This window comes from Mycetomoellerius zeteki, unplaced genomic scaffold, assembly GCF_001594055.1.
Source record: "Mycetomoellerius zeteki isolate Tzet28-1 unplaced genomic scaffold, Tzet1.0 scaffold113, whole genome shotgun sequence".
NCBI classification, from domain to species: Eukaryota; Metazoa; Arthropoda; class Insecta; order Hymenoptera; family Formicidae; genus Mycetomoellerius; species Mycetomoellerius zeteki.
In genome coordinates this window covers 956,473-978,519 of record NW_017256051.1, presented here as the reverse complement: position 1 = coordinate 978,519, position 22,047 = coordinate 956,473, and the positions used below count along the sequence as shown (strand labels likewise).

Genomic DNA, 22,047 nt, shown 5'->3' with positions numbered 1-22,047 from the left:
GAGATCTCCTTGAAAAGCTTGAGATCGCCGCCCATTACTACCTCCTTCGCTGTTGCAGACACACTCCGCCATTCTTGTTTATAGTTAGTCACTCTTGTATGCAATCCTTACGCGGCGCGCGCCCCCGTGATATCGCGATATAACGCCGCGAGCAAAATCGCGATTATGTCCCGACGGGACATTTAAGTATTTAACGTAGACATAAAGCTAGAAAAGGATTTCCAGAAAGACTGTTGTTACGCGTAAGCGAAGAAAATTACGTTCGACTTACGGGGATCCTAAAATCATCTGTATTACCGATTAAACACAGTAATCTTTGTATAACAATTACTTTTTTTCTCTTTTACAGATTTGAAATCCTTTTCCAGAATCAAAGTATATACGCATTAATACGTGTCTGTGAGGTGGAGTTTATATCAAGTACGAAAAAAAATTGTTTAAATTGAAATCTTTACAATTTCTTACTCCAATATGACATCAGAGCTGTCAACATCGTAACTAATATTTGCTTTATATAAAAGCTTTGCGATTTGTACTTACGAAATTGTGATCCACAGACTAGTAGTTCACATGAAAAGACCACTTGGAGTTCTTAGAATTAGACTTATTGTTAGAGACGTCTAATTAAAATGTTATTGTTCTACGAAAATGTATGTGTGCCAGAGATATTGATGCAGTAGTATATAAAGATGTGTCGTATTTTATCGGTAAAATAGCGATCTTGTCGGAATTCAAGCTTCTCTTTAAGATCCCTTTAATTGCGATGATTTCCGAAACCACGAGCGCTCACGCGAGTCTTCCGAATATGATCATATCGACATCGATTGTATTATATACCACGCGATTTCATTAATCTCTAACCGGAAAAGATGATTCCGTCAGCGAATCCTTGGCGTAGACGAATAAAATCGTATCAGATTTGAACTTTGCGTCGCAATATCTCCGCTCATAGGGCACGTAGAAAAAAAATAAAAACACTTTCATTATATATTCTGAGCGGGTGCAATCGATTGAGCACACTTAGAACTCGATCGGAACAGCCATTATTAAGATTCCATAATCGCGGTCTGGTTACTATATTGTTTACCTATGCTGTCTTTCAATGCTACTATAAAAAATATATAGTATATTGCGTTATATGTACAAATTTTGAATGGCTTTCATTGTAAGTAATAAATTTCTTCCTCATCTCTCTCTTTCTCTTTTGTATTTATATAAAATAAAAATTGCTAATTTATTCTTGTTCTCTATTTTAATCATTTTCTACACTTTCATTTTCGATACTATTTCCGCTATAATTAAAGAACTTCCGTAAGTGATATCAACACGGTAGTGTCGCTACGCTTGGTTTAGCGCCGAGACACTACCGTATCTCCTGATACCTGATATAAAGAAAGAGAAAAAGACACAAACATCAATCGAACATACTCCTCCGTTGACAATTTAAAAAACTAAGCAACGATACGCACCGATGCGCGATTAGAGAGAGAAAAGTACTCGTATTCCGTTGCCATATGTCTCAAAATTGCTCGAAAGCCGTCCGACAGCTTTCTTGAAAAACTTACCTATTTGTTAAATTTTTAATTGACGAACGCGTTGATCGAGTATTAAGAATGCGGCTGTTTAATGCTTATGCGGTTCCATAACCATTCAGACACCTTTTTTGGAATGTCATGCGCCAACAAAGAGTTATATAATGCGCCACATATTTAAGCAGCACGCGTATATACCACACGGCACACACAATAGAAAGTATGTGTACATTACAGATACCCTTAATCCACGCCTAAGGTAAATGTCCCAGTGACCAGACATATGGTATATCCATGTCCGGACACCTATCATCCGGACCAGGTCGGTATTCATAGTTCTTATTTTAAGATATTACTTATCTTAAGTAATGTCTTAAGATGTTATTACGGTCCTCTGATTGATTCGTGATATCTTAAGACTGTACTAAAGACGATCTTGAATATAAAAATCGACTATGAATACTGACCTTACAGCCTGTTCCACGAAAAAATGTACGGCCTTAAGGGGATCCTAAAGCCGCCTGTATTACCGACTAAATCATACAATTTTTGTATAACAAATACTTTTTTTTCTCTTTCACAGATTCAAAAATCCTTTTCCAGGATTAAAGTATACGCATTAATACGTGTTTGTGAGGTGGAGTTTATGCCGAGAACGACCAAAAATTTCGAAATTGATATATTTTTTATCATTCCTTAGTGTAACATGGCGTCTCAAGCTGTCAAGTCGTGACAACATTTGTTTGATACGAAAGTTTTGCAATCTGTACTTACGAAATAGTGATACACAAACACGTAGTTTGTACGAACAAATAACGTCGAGTTCTTAGAATTAGACTTAGACGCTTTATCGCGAAGAATTCGTTATACGAAAATTGACACGAATGTGCGACCGAATGTATCATAGGTTGCGTGAGATATTTGTGTGGTAGTATATACAGACATGTCGATGTGCTGGAAAAACAGCGACATCTAGTAATTTTATCGGAGTTCGAGTTTAAAATGATTGACGATAGCACCATCTCTTTTATAACAATGGAAAGCTTGAAGCGTGCTTCAAGCTTCCTTTTACGCAATATATGCTTTATTGTCATTTTAAGCGTTACTTTTTGTTGAAACTTTCGAAATGAATCCAAAGTATCTTAAGCGTTATGAGGTAGTGTTCTTAGTTTCGTACAAAAAAGGACATCAAAGTTGACATATGCTCGGGCTTCAAAATGTTTTGGTGGTACATGTTTACAATAGGGGAATTTAGTTCCGATGAATTTGATCTTGACATATGTTGTGTCAAGATTACGACTTTTTTTTATTAATAACTTTTTAACAAGTAACGAATACCAACTGAAACCTATTTGGAGGTCATTCAGGGTCACGACCTTGAACATATGTCAAGGTCATCGGAGCTAGGTCCCCTATTATAAACATTTACTCTGTAATGACAGAATTATTGATACATTATAGTCGTATAAAAATCTCCGAATTGACTGAACGAAAGGAAAAATCCTTTTATAGGATTAAAGTAGACGTGAAATTAGGAAGTGGGGAAGTGGACTTTATATTGAAATGGAAAAAAAAAATTAAAAATTCATATTTTTCAGTTCGTAGAGATGTCACCTGACGTAGACGGTTTCTTAATAGAAAAGTTCTATATTTTCTCTTAAGTTCATAAAAAAGAAAATGATATTGGATCACCCGTCGAATTACGTGAATAAACAGTATTGAGTTTATAGAGCTAAGATTAAAAGCTTAAAAATAATTTATATTGATTTACAAATCATGTGTATACGTGTGTGATTAGCAAAAACCCTCAGTATGGTAAACAGAGCAGTAACTGTGCCCAGTAGGTGATAGATTTTGCAAAAAATGGCGTTGCAATATGTTATAATAAGGATTGATGTATATGTACGTTTGAATGAGACAGAACGATGATGTAAGAAATGAATTAAATATGTCACTATTATCAATATTTGTAATTTAGAATTTAAAAAGTCTGTACTACAAACATCGAATCGGCTATTAACATTCCCTTAAAATGTCTCGTTCATTCAAGGTAAATTTTCTTGTGCGCAGCAAAAGAAACAATTTTTATGTTTACTCACCACTAGAAATGCCAGCACGATTCCTCTCCAGTCCATAGCTAAAATAAGAGAAAAAATTTAATTAATAACTAGGTCGAACTCGCATACACGCGTGTAAGATCAATCGCGCAAACATCGTCTACGCCGTGCAAGAGGCCAAATACGAAATTTTTCATTTCTTGTATATTCTTAAGTTATACACAAAACATATACCAAATATACTGAAAATATATATAAAATATCTTTACGGTATATCTTGTGACAAAATAAATATTATAAGATGCTCATTTGACGCATCATCCATTTGACATATACTTATTTCCGCTTTTTTCACTGAAGAATGTAAATTTCTTTCGACCTGTACGGTATTTTGATGAAACTTTACAAGAACAAATGTAAGTGTTTACTATATTAGAGAAAAAAATTCATTGACTTTTATATAACTCTAGAAAAGAATTTTCGAAGAGGAAAAAAATAATTGTTATATAAAAGTTATTGTGTTTAGGCCCGGTTGCACCAACGTTACTTTGACTTTAAGCGAGACTTAAAACTCTATCTGTCTCGTTTTAAAGCCGCAAGAGAAGGAGAGATAGAGAGAATTTTAAATTTTTCTGTCGGTAAAACAGAGGACTTTAGGATTCCCTTAAAACAGAGCTGGGATTTAGTTGCACATTTCGGCCGATTTTCAGCTTGGTTCCTGCCCCTCACTTTACCAACCCGCGCGGGTTGATAAAGTGAGGGGCAGGAACCAAGCTGAAAATCGGCCGAAATGTGCAACTAAATCCCAGCTCTGCCTTAAAACAACTGAATAGTTTCATTCTACGCTCCGGATTATTCTTTCTTTATTACAACATCGTTCTTTCTGTCAACCTTGAGCTCGTTTCCAATTGTATCCATGTATAGTATATCCTTTAGCTTTATATTAATTCTACTTAATCTATAGAAGACCTATGCAGAATACCTAGCATTCCTCCACTATCCTATAGGTCCTATCTTATAATTCAATTTGAAACATCAAGATAGCCTTGCATTCTTCCTTCACCCCATTTCATGAACAACAATTTAACTATTTGCGGCTGTACAAAAAAAAAAAAGAAAAATAATCGTGGTGTTTCTCCGCATCGTCTCCATGAGTGAGGGTTAAGGACAATCTCGGCGTTGAGATAACCGGTGAATGTTTTTAGGCAGGTTAGTATAATGGAGCTCCGTTTGGATGCAAGCACTCGCAGACCTCGTAGCCCGTCGAGAAAGCGACATGCTTGTTCGCGAAGGCGGTGGTGATCGTGGAGGTGGTGTCGGTGTCGGCGGCAATGCACGATGCAACATTCACTTTTTAATACGCCACGATAGACAGCGGCAGCAGCGGCGCACGGCGATGGAGCATAGTCGACCTCGACCACCATCGGACCACCATGGTTGGCTATGACCGTGTGGCCACCATTTTCGCACGCGCGCGCCAAGTCCTTTTTGATGGTTAACGCCATCAAAAGTGTGTATTGCGGCAAGCTTCGTGATTTACGAGACCACGCCGAGATTATTACCGAGATCGACATGTCGTGCAGATATGCCGTGGTCCCGCAGCTTCCACCTTTCTTACAGCATGGAGGAAGGGGCGATACTCATAGCGGTCAGATTTGTGATCGTAACCAGGGACGTGTCCCTAATTATTTTTAGAAAAGTTTATGGTAATATTTGTGTGCAGTTGCTCAAAGAAGCATCTCCGATCTTTATCTATCACTAAGTTATACGTTAAAAGTTACACTTTTAACATTCTTTTTTCTCTTATTTCGTCATTAACCTACCCTAGAATTTTACACACGTCAAGTTCGATACTTCAACATTATACGTATAAACAGATTAGACATTTCTGTGTGGTAATTCAATTTACTGAAGAACCACCTCAACAAGCCATCGGCATGGATTCCCGCTGTCCGATCGAGTTGAAATTTGGTTTTTTATTTTTTTGTGAATTGAAACCATTCTGAGGGGTACCGCGAAAAAAATTAAAAAGTCGAAAAATATGGATATGTACCTTATATATTATATCAATAGTTGTATATCAACAAGGTTGAATGACTTGAGTAACGAATGCGAACAGGTGTTCCGGCAACGGAAACAGTCGCGCAGGGGTGATTTAAAGTGCCGATTCGTATACAAAAAAGAAAACTAATCGAAAAATTCAAGAATAAGATCTACCGAGTAATTTACGTGGGAACAATTTCATACCCACAAATTTTCTTCTCTCTATTAAAAAAATTACGAAGAAAATAATAATTTACATATTTTTTTACTAGGGTTTGAGTAATTTCTAACAAAAATGTAAAATAAATCTAGTATATTTCCTCACCCTTATATTCACATTCTAATATTCTTATTATTTATGAACGTTATAATTCGAAATGGACCAAATAAATATTACTTAATAATAATTACAGTTCAAATAACAATATTGATAAATTATGTAATAATATAATTAAAAATCACAGTAAAAATGAAATGATTAACTAATGTATGAATAGTTTAAATGCCGGTATCTATACTGAAATATGATACCGGTACCAAGCGTTAAAATCATCGGAGACTTCGATGCCTGCACATACCAAAGCGCGTAAAACAAAGGAGAGTTCAATTTTGCAGCTTTATGACGACGATAATCCGCATGTTTTTTCTTCTTGTACCATTCTATAAATCAAATTTTTCTATAATAATTGGAAAAATGATACAAATTTTAAAACTCGACACTACAAATCGTGCACATTTAGAAAATAAATCAAATTTACAATTATTTTATTGTATACCACAGCCCACTCTAAGATTGCTCCCCATATTCATAATAATTTTGAAATATTCATCCGACACGGTCTTAATATTTGCATATTTGGTTAACGTCCGCCCACAACGCGATGAGCGCGATGAACAGCTAAGCGAAGCCTTGAGCTCATTCTCGTTGCATAATTCATTTAAAATGGTTATAAAATTAATATTATTCATTTGGTAATTAATTAATTATTACGTATCTTTCAGATTAGTTTACATAAAAATGCTATTAATATTTTCGCAAAAATACTTTTATTACGTCGGAGAATATGCTAAATTATCAAAATTATTATTGATCGATTCAAATAATAATTGTTTTAGGCTATTTCTGTTTGATTTTATAAAAATAATTTAATGTAAAATCGAAGAAATAGGTTTTAGATTTTAGAGACAGCAATTTATAATAAAAGAATAAAAGCCGTATAGTTTGAAGAGAAATAAAGGTTTAAAATGCTGCGTTTCAAACTTTTGAGAAAATATGTGCATCGGATTTGAAATTAAATTAGTAAATTGATAGAAACATAAAATTTATCCTAATAATTATTTCTTGAATACTTTATTGAATAGAGAATATTATTTTATATTTTGTATTTTAATTGTATTGTACCTACTAATTGAGAATCGCGAAAAAACCATTGCAGCATTGCAAGCGCCGGCCTTGAATATCCGCCAACGTAACCATCGCAAGAAATTGTTTACGTAAAGAAATAGCATCATCTTTTTGCAGTCAAGAAAACTGAGGTCTAATATTTATTTAAAATTATGCAATCGCAAAATACTTTCTAAAGATGCCTTTCTAAAGAGATCTACTTGTAAGATTAACAAAGTGAAAACGCGATGTAAAAATATTCTCTAAATCAATGAATTAAAATTTACGGAGGTTTAATATTTGGACGTTTCAATTTTTTCATTTTTTAAATGTATATTTTTATAATTACATAATTAAGTATCTAACAATACACATCGAACGAACGTACATGTTAATCGCACTAATATTACAAAGTGCATCATAATTTATTAAATTCATATAAGGTAACTCCATAACGCCTCGCCTACGCTGCAGAAATCAGAAAAAATAGAAGGAGTGGAAGTAATTGCATGCAACCACTCTGTGTTTTATATGTCTTTGTGTTATAATTTCAGTCTTTAACTGTTAATATTAATAAAATCACTATTAATTGAATCGACTTATCAATATTTATCAATATAGTAAGTAGCACAACCATATATCATAACTTACATAAGATAATTACTGTTAGGAGAGAGATTAACTTAATTTGGTGATACATAAGTGTAAAAAGATAGTAAAAAATGGCACATAGCAAAACACAAGTGATTAGTTCTTGTATTTTTTGTTCAGCTTGATGTATATCCTGTCTGTTTGGGATATACAAAACATCAAGCTGAACAAAAAATACAAGAACTAATCACTTTAGATATACGGCACTTTTAGCGAGCGGGATTTATGCCCAAAACATACAAAGTACAAATTAAATTCAGTACATTGATGCATTACATGAAATATGTAATGCCTCATATTATAACATTTATAATATGTGCAAAAAAATTAGAATTATTATCTATTATTATCTATTACTTTGTATATGTATATATTTATCATTCTTATTCTATAGTAAAACTTTATGAACACATTTTGTAAGTTATTGTGTCATTTTACGACTTATTTCTAAACATTATTTGTAATTCTTTTATGAGCTATACATCTCACTTATAAGTAGTCGTACATCTTTTCCCTATGGGATATACAGTAAAAATGCAAGTTTTAAAAAATATTTTAGGGATGTACCGGATCGTACCGGATATCGGATATCCGGACAAATGTGTCCGGTCGGATATCCGAGAAGGCAATTTCTTCGAATCGGATAACTGACATTTTCCGGATATCCACCGGATTCTGGAAAAATGTTTTTAAAAAAAAGCCTATAGAGAAAAAAATTGTAATTTTCTAACAATGTATAAGATATTATAGCATTATGAATATACATACTCGTACTCTTATTTTTAGAACATTTGTATAATAAAAAATCCACAATTTAATGATATCAAATTTCAACCGGATATATTCCCGGATACTAATGATATCCAACTATCCGGTCGGATAGTAAAAAAATGCCAGATAATCCCGGATACCGGATATTTTCCGGATGCATCCCTAATTTTTTTCATAGTAGAATAGTACAAAGTTTCTATTAGTATTGTTTATTTACTCTAAACATACTGAATAATACTTGATAAATTAAGTTTTTTGTTCGATGTGGCATATATTATCGGGGGGAATTATCCTAATATTATTTTTATAATTTTCAAGAAATTTCACAATTAAAAAGATATCCTACATTTTAAAATACTATCTAATTCAATGATAAAATCTAATTTTAAGTTTCTAGAAATAATGGCAATTATAATAAAAGATTCTTACCTGCTGTACTTTTTCTGAATCTCCCGAAAATAATTTTGGCTTGCTCGCACTGTGCGTCGCGAAACTTAATAGGGAAATTCCTCTCTTTTTGTCGCGCGTTCGCCAACTTTAGAAATGAACGTGTTGGAAAAGTGTCGAATCAGCGAATATATAAAGCTGCGCGATAACGCGATCAATTGGTCCGATCGATCATCTGTGATCTCAGCTGCGATGGATCTCCGATGATTTTGTCAAGTGTCGAAAACGCGTCCTCGCCGGCCACAGAGTCCACCTTCCGTACGTCGACATCCCAAAAGGATTACTACTCTTTCTTCCGTTTCTGTATCGTACTTTCTTGAGAATTTCACGATTTACCCGCGTCTCTCTCGTAAGCTCGGACGTGTTTCTCGATCGAACAACTCCAGCCGTTCTTTCGGAAATACTTGACGCGACGAATCAATTATTTATTAGCCTCCTTTCGATCAGCTGAATCGTTTACACACAGGCGACGCATGTGCGGCGCCCTTCGAACGCCGCAACGATTTCGAATGATATCCTCTGTGCGCACGATAAATGTCTTTCGAGTCGTTCGAATTTTAGAGTCGTCTCAGTCAGAATCTCGATTGTGCGGGAAAAATTATGTACGATTTCTCATTTTATTTTTTTTTTTATTTAATTTATTCATCAGAGGATAGAGTGCTATTTAATAAATAAATGCGTTAGGCTGTTAGGTGTATTGCTATATTGTGGTATAGCAATATTTGATATATATTGGGGAAGCCTATTATTTTAATAAAGTCATCCGCGTCGCGTATTTTTCGTCCATCCTTTATCCCTCAGTCCTCCAAAAAGTTCGTTTCCCGTTTTCTACTGTTCTCTTATTTATGACACTGCACTGCACCTGTTAGTTCCACGAGTCTCCATAGGTCAAACGGAGAACGGACGGCAAAAAAACGCGTCACGGAAACAATTCCGTAACAATCGACGCGAGATTCGAGACTAAACCACTAAACTCGACTGCACTCACTGAACCTGAATAGCTCGTTCGGCTCGCGACGCGGTACTTCGTGCTTCCTCGTGAGGTGCGCGCGCAGAAGAGAGTGAGAGGGGAGAAAGGAACGGCTGAGTTATAGACAGAAATAAATGATCGCACTGCGTGCGAGGGAGAAAGCGAACGAGAGAAATGATCGCACTGAACGGAGATGAAATAACCAAAAGAGAGAAAGAGAGATGACATGCTGCAATTTTAAATCTCAAGAAGAAAAGGCATAGCGAGTTTGAGGCGATCGAAGACCGGTAGGAGTGATAGGTGGAGGAAGTTCTGCATGAAAGCCTCTTTTGAAGAAAAGGAAAGGAAAAGGATAAAGAAAGAAGGAGAAAGAGAATTGTATGTCCTACGCAGAGTGCGTTCTTAACGCTCGCAACGCTCATAGTATCATTTCATCCTTGTTATGTAATAGTGTTATTTGTCAAATATTAAACAAGGATAAATAATGCTCACGAGCGCCAAATGAAACGTACGCATCAAGGTGCGTTCGGGGAGACGGTATCAGCGCTATTTGTGTCAGTCTATTCTTGTTTTACGTCTAATAAACAACGAAGATAGAATGACAGAAGTAGCGTTAATAGCGTCTCCTCGAACGCACCATCAGAGTATGTTTGTGGAATAAAAAAGGATGCGAGAGAAAAGAATACGGCAAAGGTTTGATCGCGTCGTATGCTCCAACATGCTCCAACATGCTCCTATCATAACTTCTACTCACGTACTCTAATGCCCGTGTCACACTACGGATTGTGGACGCGGATCGGATTGGGATTGCGGATCGTTGGATTTGGATTCTTCGTTCACACTACGGACTACGGATTCAATTTGCAACGTATGCTGTATCGCAAATGTCGTGTCGTTAATACAGTGTCGTCGACGTTTGCTGTGTATAGAGTGGCTAACCATTCCGAATTTTGTGGGACGTCCCGATTTTTAATTCTCTATAAACACGTCTCTATGATTAGCATAGATAACCACAACAAACAATGCTTATTCATTCATCATAAATGGGTCACGTGACCAAACTCGATGTTTTATTGGCTTGGATCACGATTACGGATCGCAAAAATAGAGAGCCGTCTATTCTGCAATCTACAATCCGGATCCGAAACTGCCTTGTCTTGATTGGCTGAATTGCGATCCGCGATCCGCAATCCCAATCCGATCCGCGTTCACAATTCGTAGTGTGACACGGGCATAAGGCCGGAATCAGACTACACATTGAAGATTGAGGTTGAAGATTGAAGATTGAAATTTGACCAATAAGGACAAAGAAATTTTAGCTTCTTTCGTATCGATTGGTCAAATTTGAATTTTTCAATCTTCAATCTCAATCTTCAATGCATAGTCTGATTCCGGCTTAATGAGCGAGTAGGTGCTATGGTTGGAGTATATTGGAGCATGTAGGCGCGTGCGACGTGAACAGATCTAAAGAAACAGCTGCGACCGGTACATAAATGCTCAAGATAGGTGATCGCCGATAAAACAGATATGGAGCAATATATAAATGTTGAAAGAGAAGGAAAGAAAAAAACGAAGGTAAGCATCATTCATGTAAGGAAAAAGAAGAGTGAAAGTGAGTGAGTGAGTACTATGAGTGGAGTGTAGAAGAGATGAAGAAGGAAAGATCGCATATCCTCTGTTTCTTGTTCGATTAGCGGACGTCACGCAACTCGCGTGAAAAATGCTGTAGGCTTGAAGTGGGAGAGAATATAGGCGACGGAGACGGAGGAAGACGGAATGAGATTACGTCATCGTTTGAATTATCGTACAATGTCATCACGATGGTCCTTCCACGTATAGGAAAAGGATATTTCTTTCGATCATAAAATTATTTGCTCTTGTTAAAGAATTCCTAATAATTCTCTATCCTTAATTTTATTTCGAAAGTTGAACAAATTCTGGACTTTATTTGTTGCCGATAGACAAAATAATACTTCACGAAACGTTATGTCTCTCTCCTCTCATTCACACAAAAAACACAAACCAATAAGACGTATATAAGCAGTAAAGGAATCTGTCGGTCACCGTAGAGACCGTTGTACGTAACTCAGCACAAATCACACATACAATATTGGCATAAAATTGACCACCAATATTGGCTCGCATTTGTAAAGTAGATGCCTTGCGTTCTGTCAATATCAATATTTAAAATCAATATTGACCCAATATTTCATGCGATTGCAAGAAATGGAAATACGAGTAACTCGTTACTTGTAAATATAACGAAGTTACATTTACAAGCAGAGAAACTTGAGGGAAGACATGAGTGCCTTTTTCTTATAACTGCAAAATGCCCCCACGCACTATTGCCGAAATCAGGAAATTACAAAAGTGAGCAAATTCACTAGTTATTGACCAATTAAATTATAAATATTCTAGTGAATTTGCTTATTTTTGTAATTTTCACCTCTGATTTTGAGATACACGATCGAAAAGTGGATATCAACTACACAACAATATCTATTTTTTTGCGGTACTCCTGATGAAAATAAATCGCAGAAACCGCTGAAATCGTTAAAATAACTAAAATCTGTCAAATTAATAGAGATTTCAACGATTTATTTCCATCAGGAGCACCGCAAAGAATGAATATTGTTGTGTAATTTACATCCACTTCTTCAGAGGGCAGTAGTGTGCAGCGGCATTTTGCAGTTACAGGAAAAGACCTTCATGTCCTTTCTCTAGGCTGCGTTCAGAAACATCACTCGGGTGCCTCTCTGTATTACCTTATCCTTATTTAACATTGGGTGAACAACAAGGATAAAATGATACACAGAGGCATTCGGGTAATGTTTCCGAACGCAGCCTTACAAGTTTTTTTAGTAACTTTCTGGTGTCAGAAATAGTCCATGAATCATATATTAGTTTCTGCGAGAAATCTGAGAGAAGTCATTCCAGCTTTTTCGCTGTTACCGTAAAAAAAAATCACCTAAAGTCACTAGATTTCTAAAGTACCGCAATTGATTTCAGAAATGTTGCGACAAAATGGCCGAAATGCACATAATACACGATTCCAAGCATGGTGGTTGGGTGGTTCGTCTTTTAAACTGTACTTACATGTTCCTTCGTGCACTTTCATGCACTAAACTTCTACAACAAATAAACCCGTATTAAACTGAAGAACACATAAATTAAGCATTCGTACATATTCTTTTGTTCATAAATAAACTAATTACAACTAAAAAAACATTGATTTACGTACTTAACGACTTAATTTTCCCAAATAAAGCACGTTATACAAATACATAAATTCGAAATGGCCGCATTTTGCGACAAAATGGATGCGAGTTTGCGGTACTTTATAGATCCAGTGACTTTAAGGCCGGTATTCATAGTCAGTTCTTATATTCAAGATCGTCTCAAGTTCAGCCTTGAGGTGTTATGAACCAATAAGAGAGCCGCATTAGCGTATTAAGACATTACTTAAGATGATCTTGAAATAAGAACCGACTATGAATACCGGCCTAAAATCATCCTGTCGCCAGTGCATTCATTTTAGGTTTGGGAACTATGTGGCTACATCCATTTTCTGACTCTATCGATAAAATCACAGCACAGAGAACGTCAAAAGTGGATGTGGTTCAAGAGGCTATTTTCCGACGTCGATAAAATCGCAATTTTGCTGCGTGTTTGTATTTCACTCATAAATTATAGATCAAAAATTCTGTATTAATATACATATACATATATCATACGTAAACGTAAAAATATCATACACAATACACACACGCACAGTATTCGTTTACTAAAGTTTTTTTTCGAACGCTTTTAATTCTTTTCAAAAATAGTACAGGAAAAAAAAATTATTTTTTTTCAATCGGAAAATTCGTTCATTTCTTAACTAAAAAATAGTTTTTAAAAACAATTTACCGTTTTTTTTTACCCATTACTAGTTACGACAAGTAGCACAGCACTTACGATTATATGCGCTTTATTAGCGCTTTGTTAGCGCTGTGTGCTACTTGGGAACTAATCTTAAGCAAAAACATCGCGCAACTCTTGTAAATCTAGAATTCTAATTGACTGTACAAACGGTGTTGATAGCAGTTGATAGCAGTTCAACGTTTATAAGTTAAATAAACGTTATATAAATTACATAATACAACGCATATAACGCTGACAGCGTCTCCCAAAACACCCTTGATAAAATACGAACTTTACAAATACTCTGAAGTATTTAATTGATTGTATAATCGGAAGAATTTTATTAATTAATTAAAAAAAAAGTGCTTCGAAGCATTTATGGTCAAGTCGACTATAACCTGTTATTCAACATATGTTATTCAACATATTTAACTAACAACAGCGAGAGTGTACACGTTATTTTTTCTCATTGTGTTTCTAAAAAGAAAATTACAATTTTATTATATATACTTCATGATGAACTCTCTATGGGTATTTTTTTTTACGATATTTGTCTTTACAGTCGTAAAAACTAAAGAAAAGTTGAACAATCGGCCGCTCATCGGTAAGTCTTCGAAAGAATCTTGAACCTACGTAAATCGCTGCGTATTGAATATTTTTACCCTACTAAGGTTAGGTACCTTATCCTACCTACCCAACCTAGGTTGATGCAAATAAAATGACGTTTTTCTGTATTAGTATTAAGAGCAGCCGTAAGTCCGGATCTACAATAGGTGTTTTAAGCCTTAAGCCATAAGAAATTGATCAATTACAATCAAATCCGAGGAGAATAATCGACTGTGATTCGCCCATTTCTTATGGCTTAAGGCTTAAAACCTTATTGTAGATCCGGGGTAAGGCCCATGGTGGAAGGATTAATGGGTAAGGCCGGAATCAGACTAGGCATTAAAGATTGAGATTGAAGATTGAAAGATTGAAATTTGACCAATCAAAACAATAGGAACTAAAATTCCTTTGCCCTCATTGGTCAAATTTCAATTTTCAATTTTCGATCTCAATCTTCAATGCGTAGTCTGATTCCGGCCTAACTTCATTAAAAAATGAACAAAATTTAAATTTAAAAAAGGATTTTAAAGCTTGAAAACTTTACTTCCAAAAACTTACTATATTTTCTGAGTTTATGTTGAGTTTGGTTGTTTTTACATATAGAAAACTACCAGCTGAAAAAAATGAAAAATTTTCTTCTCACTTCGTAGGTCTGTTATGTGCCCTAAAAAAATTAAAAAAATTTTCAACTATCTATCATGAAAGCTTGAATAAGTTTTCCCTTATATAAAATCGTTTTTTAATGTGTGTTGCTACGATTTTTTGTTCCTCCGAGTTACTTGCGAATTAAGTAAAAGGAGCATTCTGACTTTGATTGCTCATAACTCCGTTAAAAATCATTATATCCTGATAAAAAAAATATAGATTCTTGAAGCTGAAATTTTTACTCTATCGAATGGTAACATAATCGTTAACTTTTTAAAAATATTGTAAAATATATTGAAAAAGCAAAACCATCATTCTATAATATGGAAAATCATCATTTCATTCGCATCAACCTAATACATACTGCGATTACATTTTCATATTATATGGCGCATGCATTTTCGGTCTTTCTCGCTACAGTAAAGTGCACGAAATATGAACTTTAACATTTTGAAGTAAATAAAAAAGTGCAATGAAATATTCGCTAAAAAAACGTATGTTAAAAAGACCCTACTCTGCTCTTGTTATATGTGAAAAGTTGTAAACTTGTGGAATCGTTCATGGGTTATTACAACTTTCCACGTGAACTGCGGTTCCACATATTAGTTTCAAAGTTTACAAGCAAAGCGAGATTTAATTTAAAAAAAAATTGACTTTGGTTTTACGAGGGAAGGGGGGAGCGGGAACCTTTCGCACATATATGTACTTAGTGATTGCGAAGGGTTCAGCCTCCCTCTCCTCTCTTCCCACTCCTCGCTTGCAGAGCGAATAAGCATGTGATTAATTCTTGTATATTCATGATAATCTCTACCTGTGGATACAACCAATCATGTTTAATTGTTCGGCAAGCTGTTTTATCGATTTAAACTTATCCAATGTTTCACCAAAATACCACCAAAATGGTTTATCTCAATATTTATTTATAATTTAGTAATGCAACAAACTTCATATAACATTAAAGATAATTCGATTTATAATTGATTTAAGCCAAATTAATAAAAAATCGCTCGATTGACGATTGATTCGAGAAGACTTAATCGAAAGTCGTTTAATTTACAATTGATATGAGCAAATTCAATTAAAGATAATTTGATTAACGATTGATTTAAGGGAGTATTTTCTTTTGTGTGTGGCTTCAGAAATGATTTTTTTTCATTTTTAACTCTAAACTTTCAGAATATATTTTCAAATATTTTGAGAACTCGAATTGCCCAAAGCTCATCTAGGTAACCGATTTTTCTCGAAACAGTTTTCCAAAGTGATTGTTATAGCAATAATTTGTGCATGTGTTCCTTTAAGGTATTCTGACGCAGGAAATAAGTTATAACTTAAATGGAACGTATCCTAATCGGTATCATAGCTACATCGCTGCATCGTATGTGAAATTTGTGGAAGGTGCCGGCGCTCGACCAGTACCGATTTGGTAATCACCAAAATTTTTGTCATTATATTCGTTGAACTGAATAAATGATCTTCCTTATGTAACACAATTTTTTAAAAAATCTACTTCTTTATTAATGTTATATTTTGGATCATGCCTCACTCTAGGAAAAATCCTGCGCCCTTGAAAGAAGTTGATACACATATATACATATGTATGGTTATGCCCGGTGAATATTGAACTTGCAGTTTTGCATTTCCGCGGTTCGTTGCCATGCCGAAATGCAAGGCTTAAGCATGATAGCAATTTTGCATTTCTGCGAGCTCGATCGTTGCTATGCCGAAATGTAAGACTCACAAGTCACAATCAGTGGTAGCTTTCGGGCTACAACAGTATTTACTTATTGATAAATTAAAACTTTGATTTATATTTTTATATTTAATTGTAAAAACTGAACATTTTGCTTCACTAGATTATTATCGAGAATATTCACAAAATGACTACAATACTAATAGATTTAGGTACTCTTCATAAAAAAACAAAATAAAAGAAATTTGTATTATTTGCTTAAATATTGCTTTGAAAAAATTCTGGGAAAAACTGCAAGTTACTTCGTTCTAACAGTAAACTACCTATGATTCTAGGCATTTACCATTTATTACTAATGAATAAATTTATTACTAATGAATAAATACCTATAGTTACTCCAATAATAAGCTATTTATGTTTCTAATATAATACTAATGAACAATAATGTCCCATAATGTCATTAACTGAATAATTATAGTTCTTAATTGTTCCTTTTTATACGGAGCTGTAGATAAGGCCCGGTTCCACAATTCATAATTAATTCTTAAGGTTCAACTTATTCTTCATCTCTTTCCAATACTAGAATTTTATAATTACGTTATAAATAAAAAGAAAAAAAAAACGAAGTTAAGTTATTAAAATAAAACTAACAAATTGAAAAAGAAACTGTAACAGTAACTTCATTACAAATAATGAGCCGATTACTTTTCCGAACCTTATCCGTAGCTATAGAAAATATCTTGATACATTATTTGGTTTAATAATTATAATAATTATATAATAATAGATTTAAGTATCATAATTTTGTATAGGATTGGTGAGAACAGATCGTACTATGAGGATATCTTGAGCAAAGTCAACGGGTATATAATATTCTACTACTTTTAAAACGCTGTTAAGTACGTATAATTGTCGCAATATTTTTTTCTATATAGGGTTCTCTGGCCGGGAGGGTCGACGTATTTCTTTCAGAAGGCAGGATATGCTGATGCAGGTGCCAAGATTTACAGGTAATTATAAAAGGGCAATGATAATGCACTGAAAGTGACTTCAATCATTCGGATATATGTATATTTTTTTGTTTGTTGATAGAATTGCGAAGAGAATCAACGAAGAAGGCAAGTACTTCCCAATATTCAGTATCTGCCTTGGCTTCGAACTCTTGACATATGTCGCTGCGAATCGCGTCGAGCACAGAACGTCATGTTCCAGTAACAATCAGCCTCTTCCACTAGAATTTACACATGGTAAATACTTTTTCCAATAACTTTCTACTTTTGTTGACAAGTCAAGTTTGTTGAGAATACGCGAGAACGCGAGAGCGTTCATCGTGTGGGTTATGTACCGCATTCGTAAACGTCTACTTACCTACATTGAATTTTTTGCATTGATGGTTTTACGTTTTGGCTCCAGAGCTCAAATTGGACAGGCCTAGTCTATATTATCGCTGAGGATGAGCCAAAATGTCTGTTCTGAAAAAACTATGTTTAATAAATTAAAATAATTAATATAAAATAATAATTGCGCTTTCAAGTATCACGTCGTACTCTCATTGCCTATGTTTCATTTGTTTTTAGAATATTGAGTAAAATCTATGTGTACGCGCGTGCGTGTGTAATGATATGAAATAATAATAAATTATAAAACAATTAATAATACAAAATGTAATTAATAATAGTCAATAATTTACTTTAGATGTAAAAGAACATTTCGGATATTGTTTTTACAAAAAAAAAAAAACAAAAAGAAAACTAGAAGCCAAGACAATACGCTAAAACCATAATATATCCATATATAATATGTCCCAATTATTCTGGATAACTATTTTCAGATTAACGAAAGTTGCTTTCACGTTCGAACCTGTTTCTTTAAGAAATGTAAACTTTTTTCAGATTTTAGAGAAAGCAAGTTGTTTAAGAACGCACCACCAAATGTCTTGAGGATTTTGGCTGAGCAGAATGTCACGGCGAATTATCATCACCTTTGCGTCACGAAGAAGGTGTTTTCCTTAGAAATTATTTTGAGAGTGCAATAGTTGAGAATGCAAATTAAAAAAAAAAACAATTATATGTGTATATATAACATAAATTATAAATTATATAAAGGATTATAATATAATATTAAGTGTAAATATGGTGCTTTTCTATGCTTTAGGATTTACGCAGTGTCAATTTAACTGATGAATTTCACGTATTGTCATTCAATCATGATAAAAACGGCTTGAAATTCATTTCCACCTTGGAACATAGACAGTTCCCGTTCTACGGATTGCAGTTCCACCCGGAAAAGAACCTTTACGAATGGGTGACCGGGAAGAAAATTCCTCACGGAATCAATGCTACTATAGTATCTCAATATTTCGCCAATTTTTTCGTTAACGAAGGTAAGTAAAAATACTAACAATCAACATTGTCAATTTTTGTTTCGCGTGAAAAAGAGTGAAATTGATTTTCTTTTTACAGTTCGTAAAAATTTGAACGAATTTCGGACGAAACAAGATGAGCAACAGAGTCTGATCTACAACTATCCTGTTACTTACACAGCGCTGCAGAATTCGTCTTTCCAGCAGTGTTACATGTTTACAAAAAGCGATCGCAATAAGTTCTTTACGTAAGATGCAACGTTAATTTTGATATGTAAAATATAACATTAATTCTTAAAATTGGAAACAAAAACGTCGCACATTTTTTCCATGTACACAAACGTCTTATTCTCTTTATCACGTTGTACAATACTTTTTAAATAGATTCGATGATCTTTTACTTGTCTGGACGTGTTAGATGAAAATAAAATTTAATTATTATAATTTAACGAGATATCAAGTGTCAGTATGATTAGACAGCACTGGGGAACACAAAAACAAAAGAAAATTGGTACGCGCAATTTCCACATTTAACATAACACCAGTGTATATTGTGTCACAACTGGGATACATAATATTACAATGGTGCATAATAAAATTCTATACATATTTTCGTTCTATCTAAAGTAAATAATATTTTTTTCAATCTTTTTTTTCCGTCACCACGTTTTTCTCGCTCTGAGTCGAAGCGCGAGCTATTGCTACATTCGTGCATTGCAGACGCATGTGTTGCACTGCGACTCTAGGTGCGATGTCGCGAAAAGACGGCAAAGAATAATGATGCCCAAAACACCGCCAATAACGCCGACATCGTGTACGCGTGAGCTCGCTTCGACCCAAAACGTCGAACGCTTAGATCTTGACTGCTTGCCATTAATCTTCATCTTTATCTTTAAACAAGCACGAAACTAAACCTCTTAAAAGCATGAATCAACTCTTAGTTTTTATCCTTGTAACGTATGATAGTTATCATTATTAATAATCATAATAATTCATATAAACATTATTTCTATTTATTCCTTGTTACATGTTCTTCTTAGCAATGTGTGGGATGTATAGACCAAAGAAATTGCTTCCTCTTTCTCTATCTTTTCTTTTCTCTTTACACGTGTGTGTTTCGTCGGGAAGTATGTTTTCTGTCTTTGAGGAAAAAATGAATCTGGTTGTTTTTCCCCGGCGATTCACTTGTGTATGTTACAGAGTATATATACATAATGTATATAAGCACGAAAGCAGTATATATATTATACATATATATTTGTCCATCCCAAAGTAGATAAGTTCGCGATGATTCGCGTGTTCTCTTTTTCTTTTTTTCTATACTTATTTATTATCGCCCTCACCTCTTTTACTTTTTTTTTTCTCGAGAATATAACAAAGGTCTATGCATAATGTAGGTAAATTCCGCATGGTATTTCATGTATAAGATGACCCTGCAATACACTGAAATTTTTCTGTCGTTACTTTAAATAGTACATATGATATCTCTAACTGTATTTCTCAATGCTTATTTTATATATATATATATATATATATATTCATTATATATAATATGTATCTAGATTTCTACCGACTTGCGAACAACTTTCGCCGCACGCGGGTCACGCGTGACGCACACGCGTTAATAAATTTGTCATCCTCTTTATATAATGCCTATTTGATAGGTACTATTAATATTATACATAATTATATATTTAACGTAAACGCGACGGCGAGATGATCGGATGCGACTTTCTGTTTGTTCTTATATCGCTTTGCGTGACCGAATCTGATTGAAATTTGTGAGATTCGGTACACACACGCATAATCATTCATCACGCTGCCACACTTATTTATCTCTCTTTACTTTAATCTTAACGGTAAATACGAAATATATGGCCTTACAGGATGATTGCTACAGTGATAAGTGTTCCTCTCTTTTCGTGAAAGATGATAGAAAAAGAATTATTTAAAAATAATTAAATTTAATAACGAAACTTAAAACGTGAAAAATATATATTCTCGGTAACGCGTGAAATTCGACTTGCGTACATCAATTTTATCTTTTTATTTATCTGCAAGTTTACCGGGGGGATCCGGTATCAGTGGTATTCGTTTGCAATTGTTTATAACTCCTTAAACAAAATGCGGCTGAGCCATATTGCACTCGATTGTAATAACTAAAACTAAAAATCATAATGAAATAACGCTTAAGTAAAGTTGGACACGTAAGCATTCATATAATAAGGAGCAAAAAGTTCTGGAACGGCTGAATATCTCGGAAAGTATTCATTTTTTAGAAAAATGTTTCAGACAAAAGTTGTAGGGTTTAAAAAGATCTATTTACTAATTTTATCAGTTTGATCTCAGATGGCATCGCCAAGATCAAGTCAAGGTCAATTTTTTAAATGGAAACCCTCACTTTTAAATGTTCAGAGTCATGATCTTAACAAATAAAACATTTGTCAAAATCAAGGCCTTTGAAGGTTCTTTCTCTTATTAGAAACAACCTCTAAAGGCCTTGATTTTTACATATGACGATACATATATCAAGAACATGACCTTGAACTACATTTGAAAAGTTTTAACTATTAGTTTGACATCTTAGATAATGCTAATACCGGTGATACTGTAACTCTCAAGCCTTATAACTTAAAAAGTGCTTAATGAAAGAATATTTTGTTATTTCAAAAAGCTCTCAAGATAAACTAAAGAATTGTAATGAAAAAATGCATACTTTCCAAAATATTTATATTCCGTTCTAGAGCTTTTGCCCCTCACTGCATATCGCATTTTCAAGTCAAAATGCACTTTTTCAAAATAGAACAATCTTTTTTGCTGCTTTGTCCGAATATTATAATTTCACAATACTTTAATAATAGTAAGATCTATACGCTTGCTATTTTCTTATACACCAATATATTTAGACAATAAACATTAGTTTAGAATTTCAGAATCGTACGAATGAATGTATAATAATATAAGTTTTTTTCTTGTGAGAAATAAA

General features: G+C 34.2%; 2 protein-coding genes across 3 annotated transcripts in view; one reads left to right on the top strand and one right to left on the bottom strand.

The window, feature by feature from the left end:
• pio (zona pellucida domain-containing protein piopio) overlaps window positions 1-9,867 on the bottom strand; it is a 42,367-nt gene extending 32,500 nt beyond the window's left edge. Inside the window, exons 1-2 of one of the 2 annotated variants that reach the window (XM_018455772.1) lie at window positions 8,868-9,867; window positions 3,632-3,669 (exon numbers count right to left, since the gene is read on the bottom strand). In XM_018455772.1, the coding sequence (XP_018311274.1) occupies window positions 3,632-3,667 (36 nt within the window). In that variant the 5' untranslated portion in view covers window positions 3,668-3,669; window positions 8,868-9,867. Of the gene's footprint in view, window positions 1-3,631; window positions 3,670-8,867 lie in introns of those variants that run through there. The other variant, XM_018455779.1, reaches the window with a different exon arrangement.
• Window positions 4,804-21,220, top strand: LOC108727607 (gamma-glutamyl hydrolase A). The gene is made up of 9 exons (XM_018455792.1): window positions 4,804-4,908; window positions 14,321-14,362; window positions 16,309-16,432; window positions 17,512-17,562; window positions 17,635-17,709; window positions 17,792-17,946; window positions 18,592-18,698; window positions 18,854-19,082; window positions 19,162-21,220. The coding sequence occupies exons 1-9, from the start codon at window positions 4,824-4,826 to the stop codon at window positions 19,311-19,313; spliced, it is 1,020 nt and encodes a 339-aa protein (XP_018311294.1). The 5' UTR covers window positions 4,804-4,823; the 3' UTR covers window positions 19,314-21,220.
• Window positions 21,221-22,047: the final 827 nt, after the last annotated feature.

What these genes read in the sequence shown, in the direction of transcription:
- LOC108727607 (XM_018455792.1), top strand. Translation starts at nt 4,824, where the DNA reads ATGCAAGCACTCGCAGACCTCGTAGCCCGTCGAGAAAGCGACATGCTT. An exon ending in GAACAATCGGCCGCTCATCG is followed by an intron (nt 14,363 to 16,308) that starts GTAAGTCTTCGA and finishes TGTTCCTTTAAG; the next exon opens with GTATTCTGACGCAGGAAATA. An exon ending in TCCACTAGAATTTACACATG is followed by an intron (nt 17,947 to 18,591) that starts GTAAATACTTTT and finishes AACTTTTTTCAG; the next exon opens with ATTTTAGAGAAAGCAAGTTG.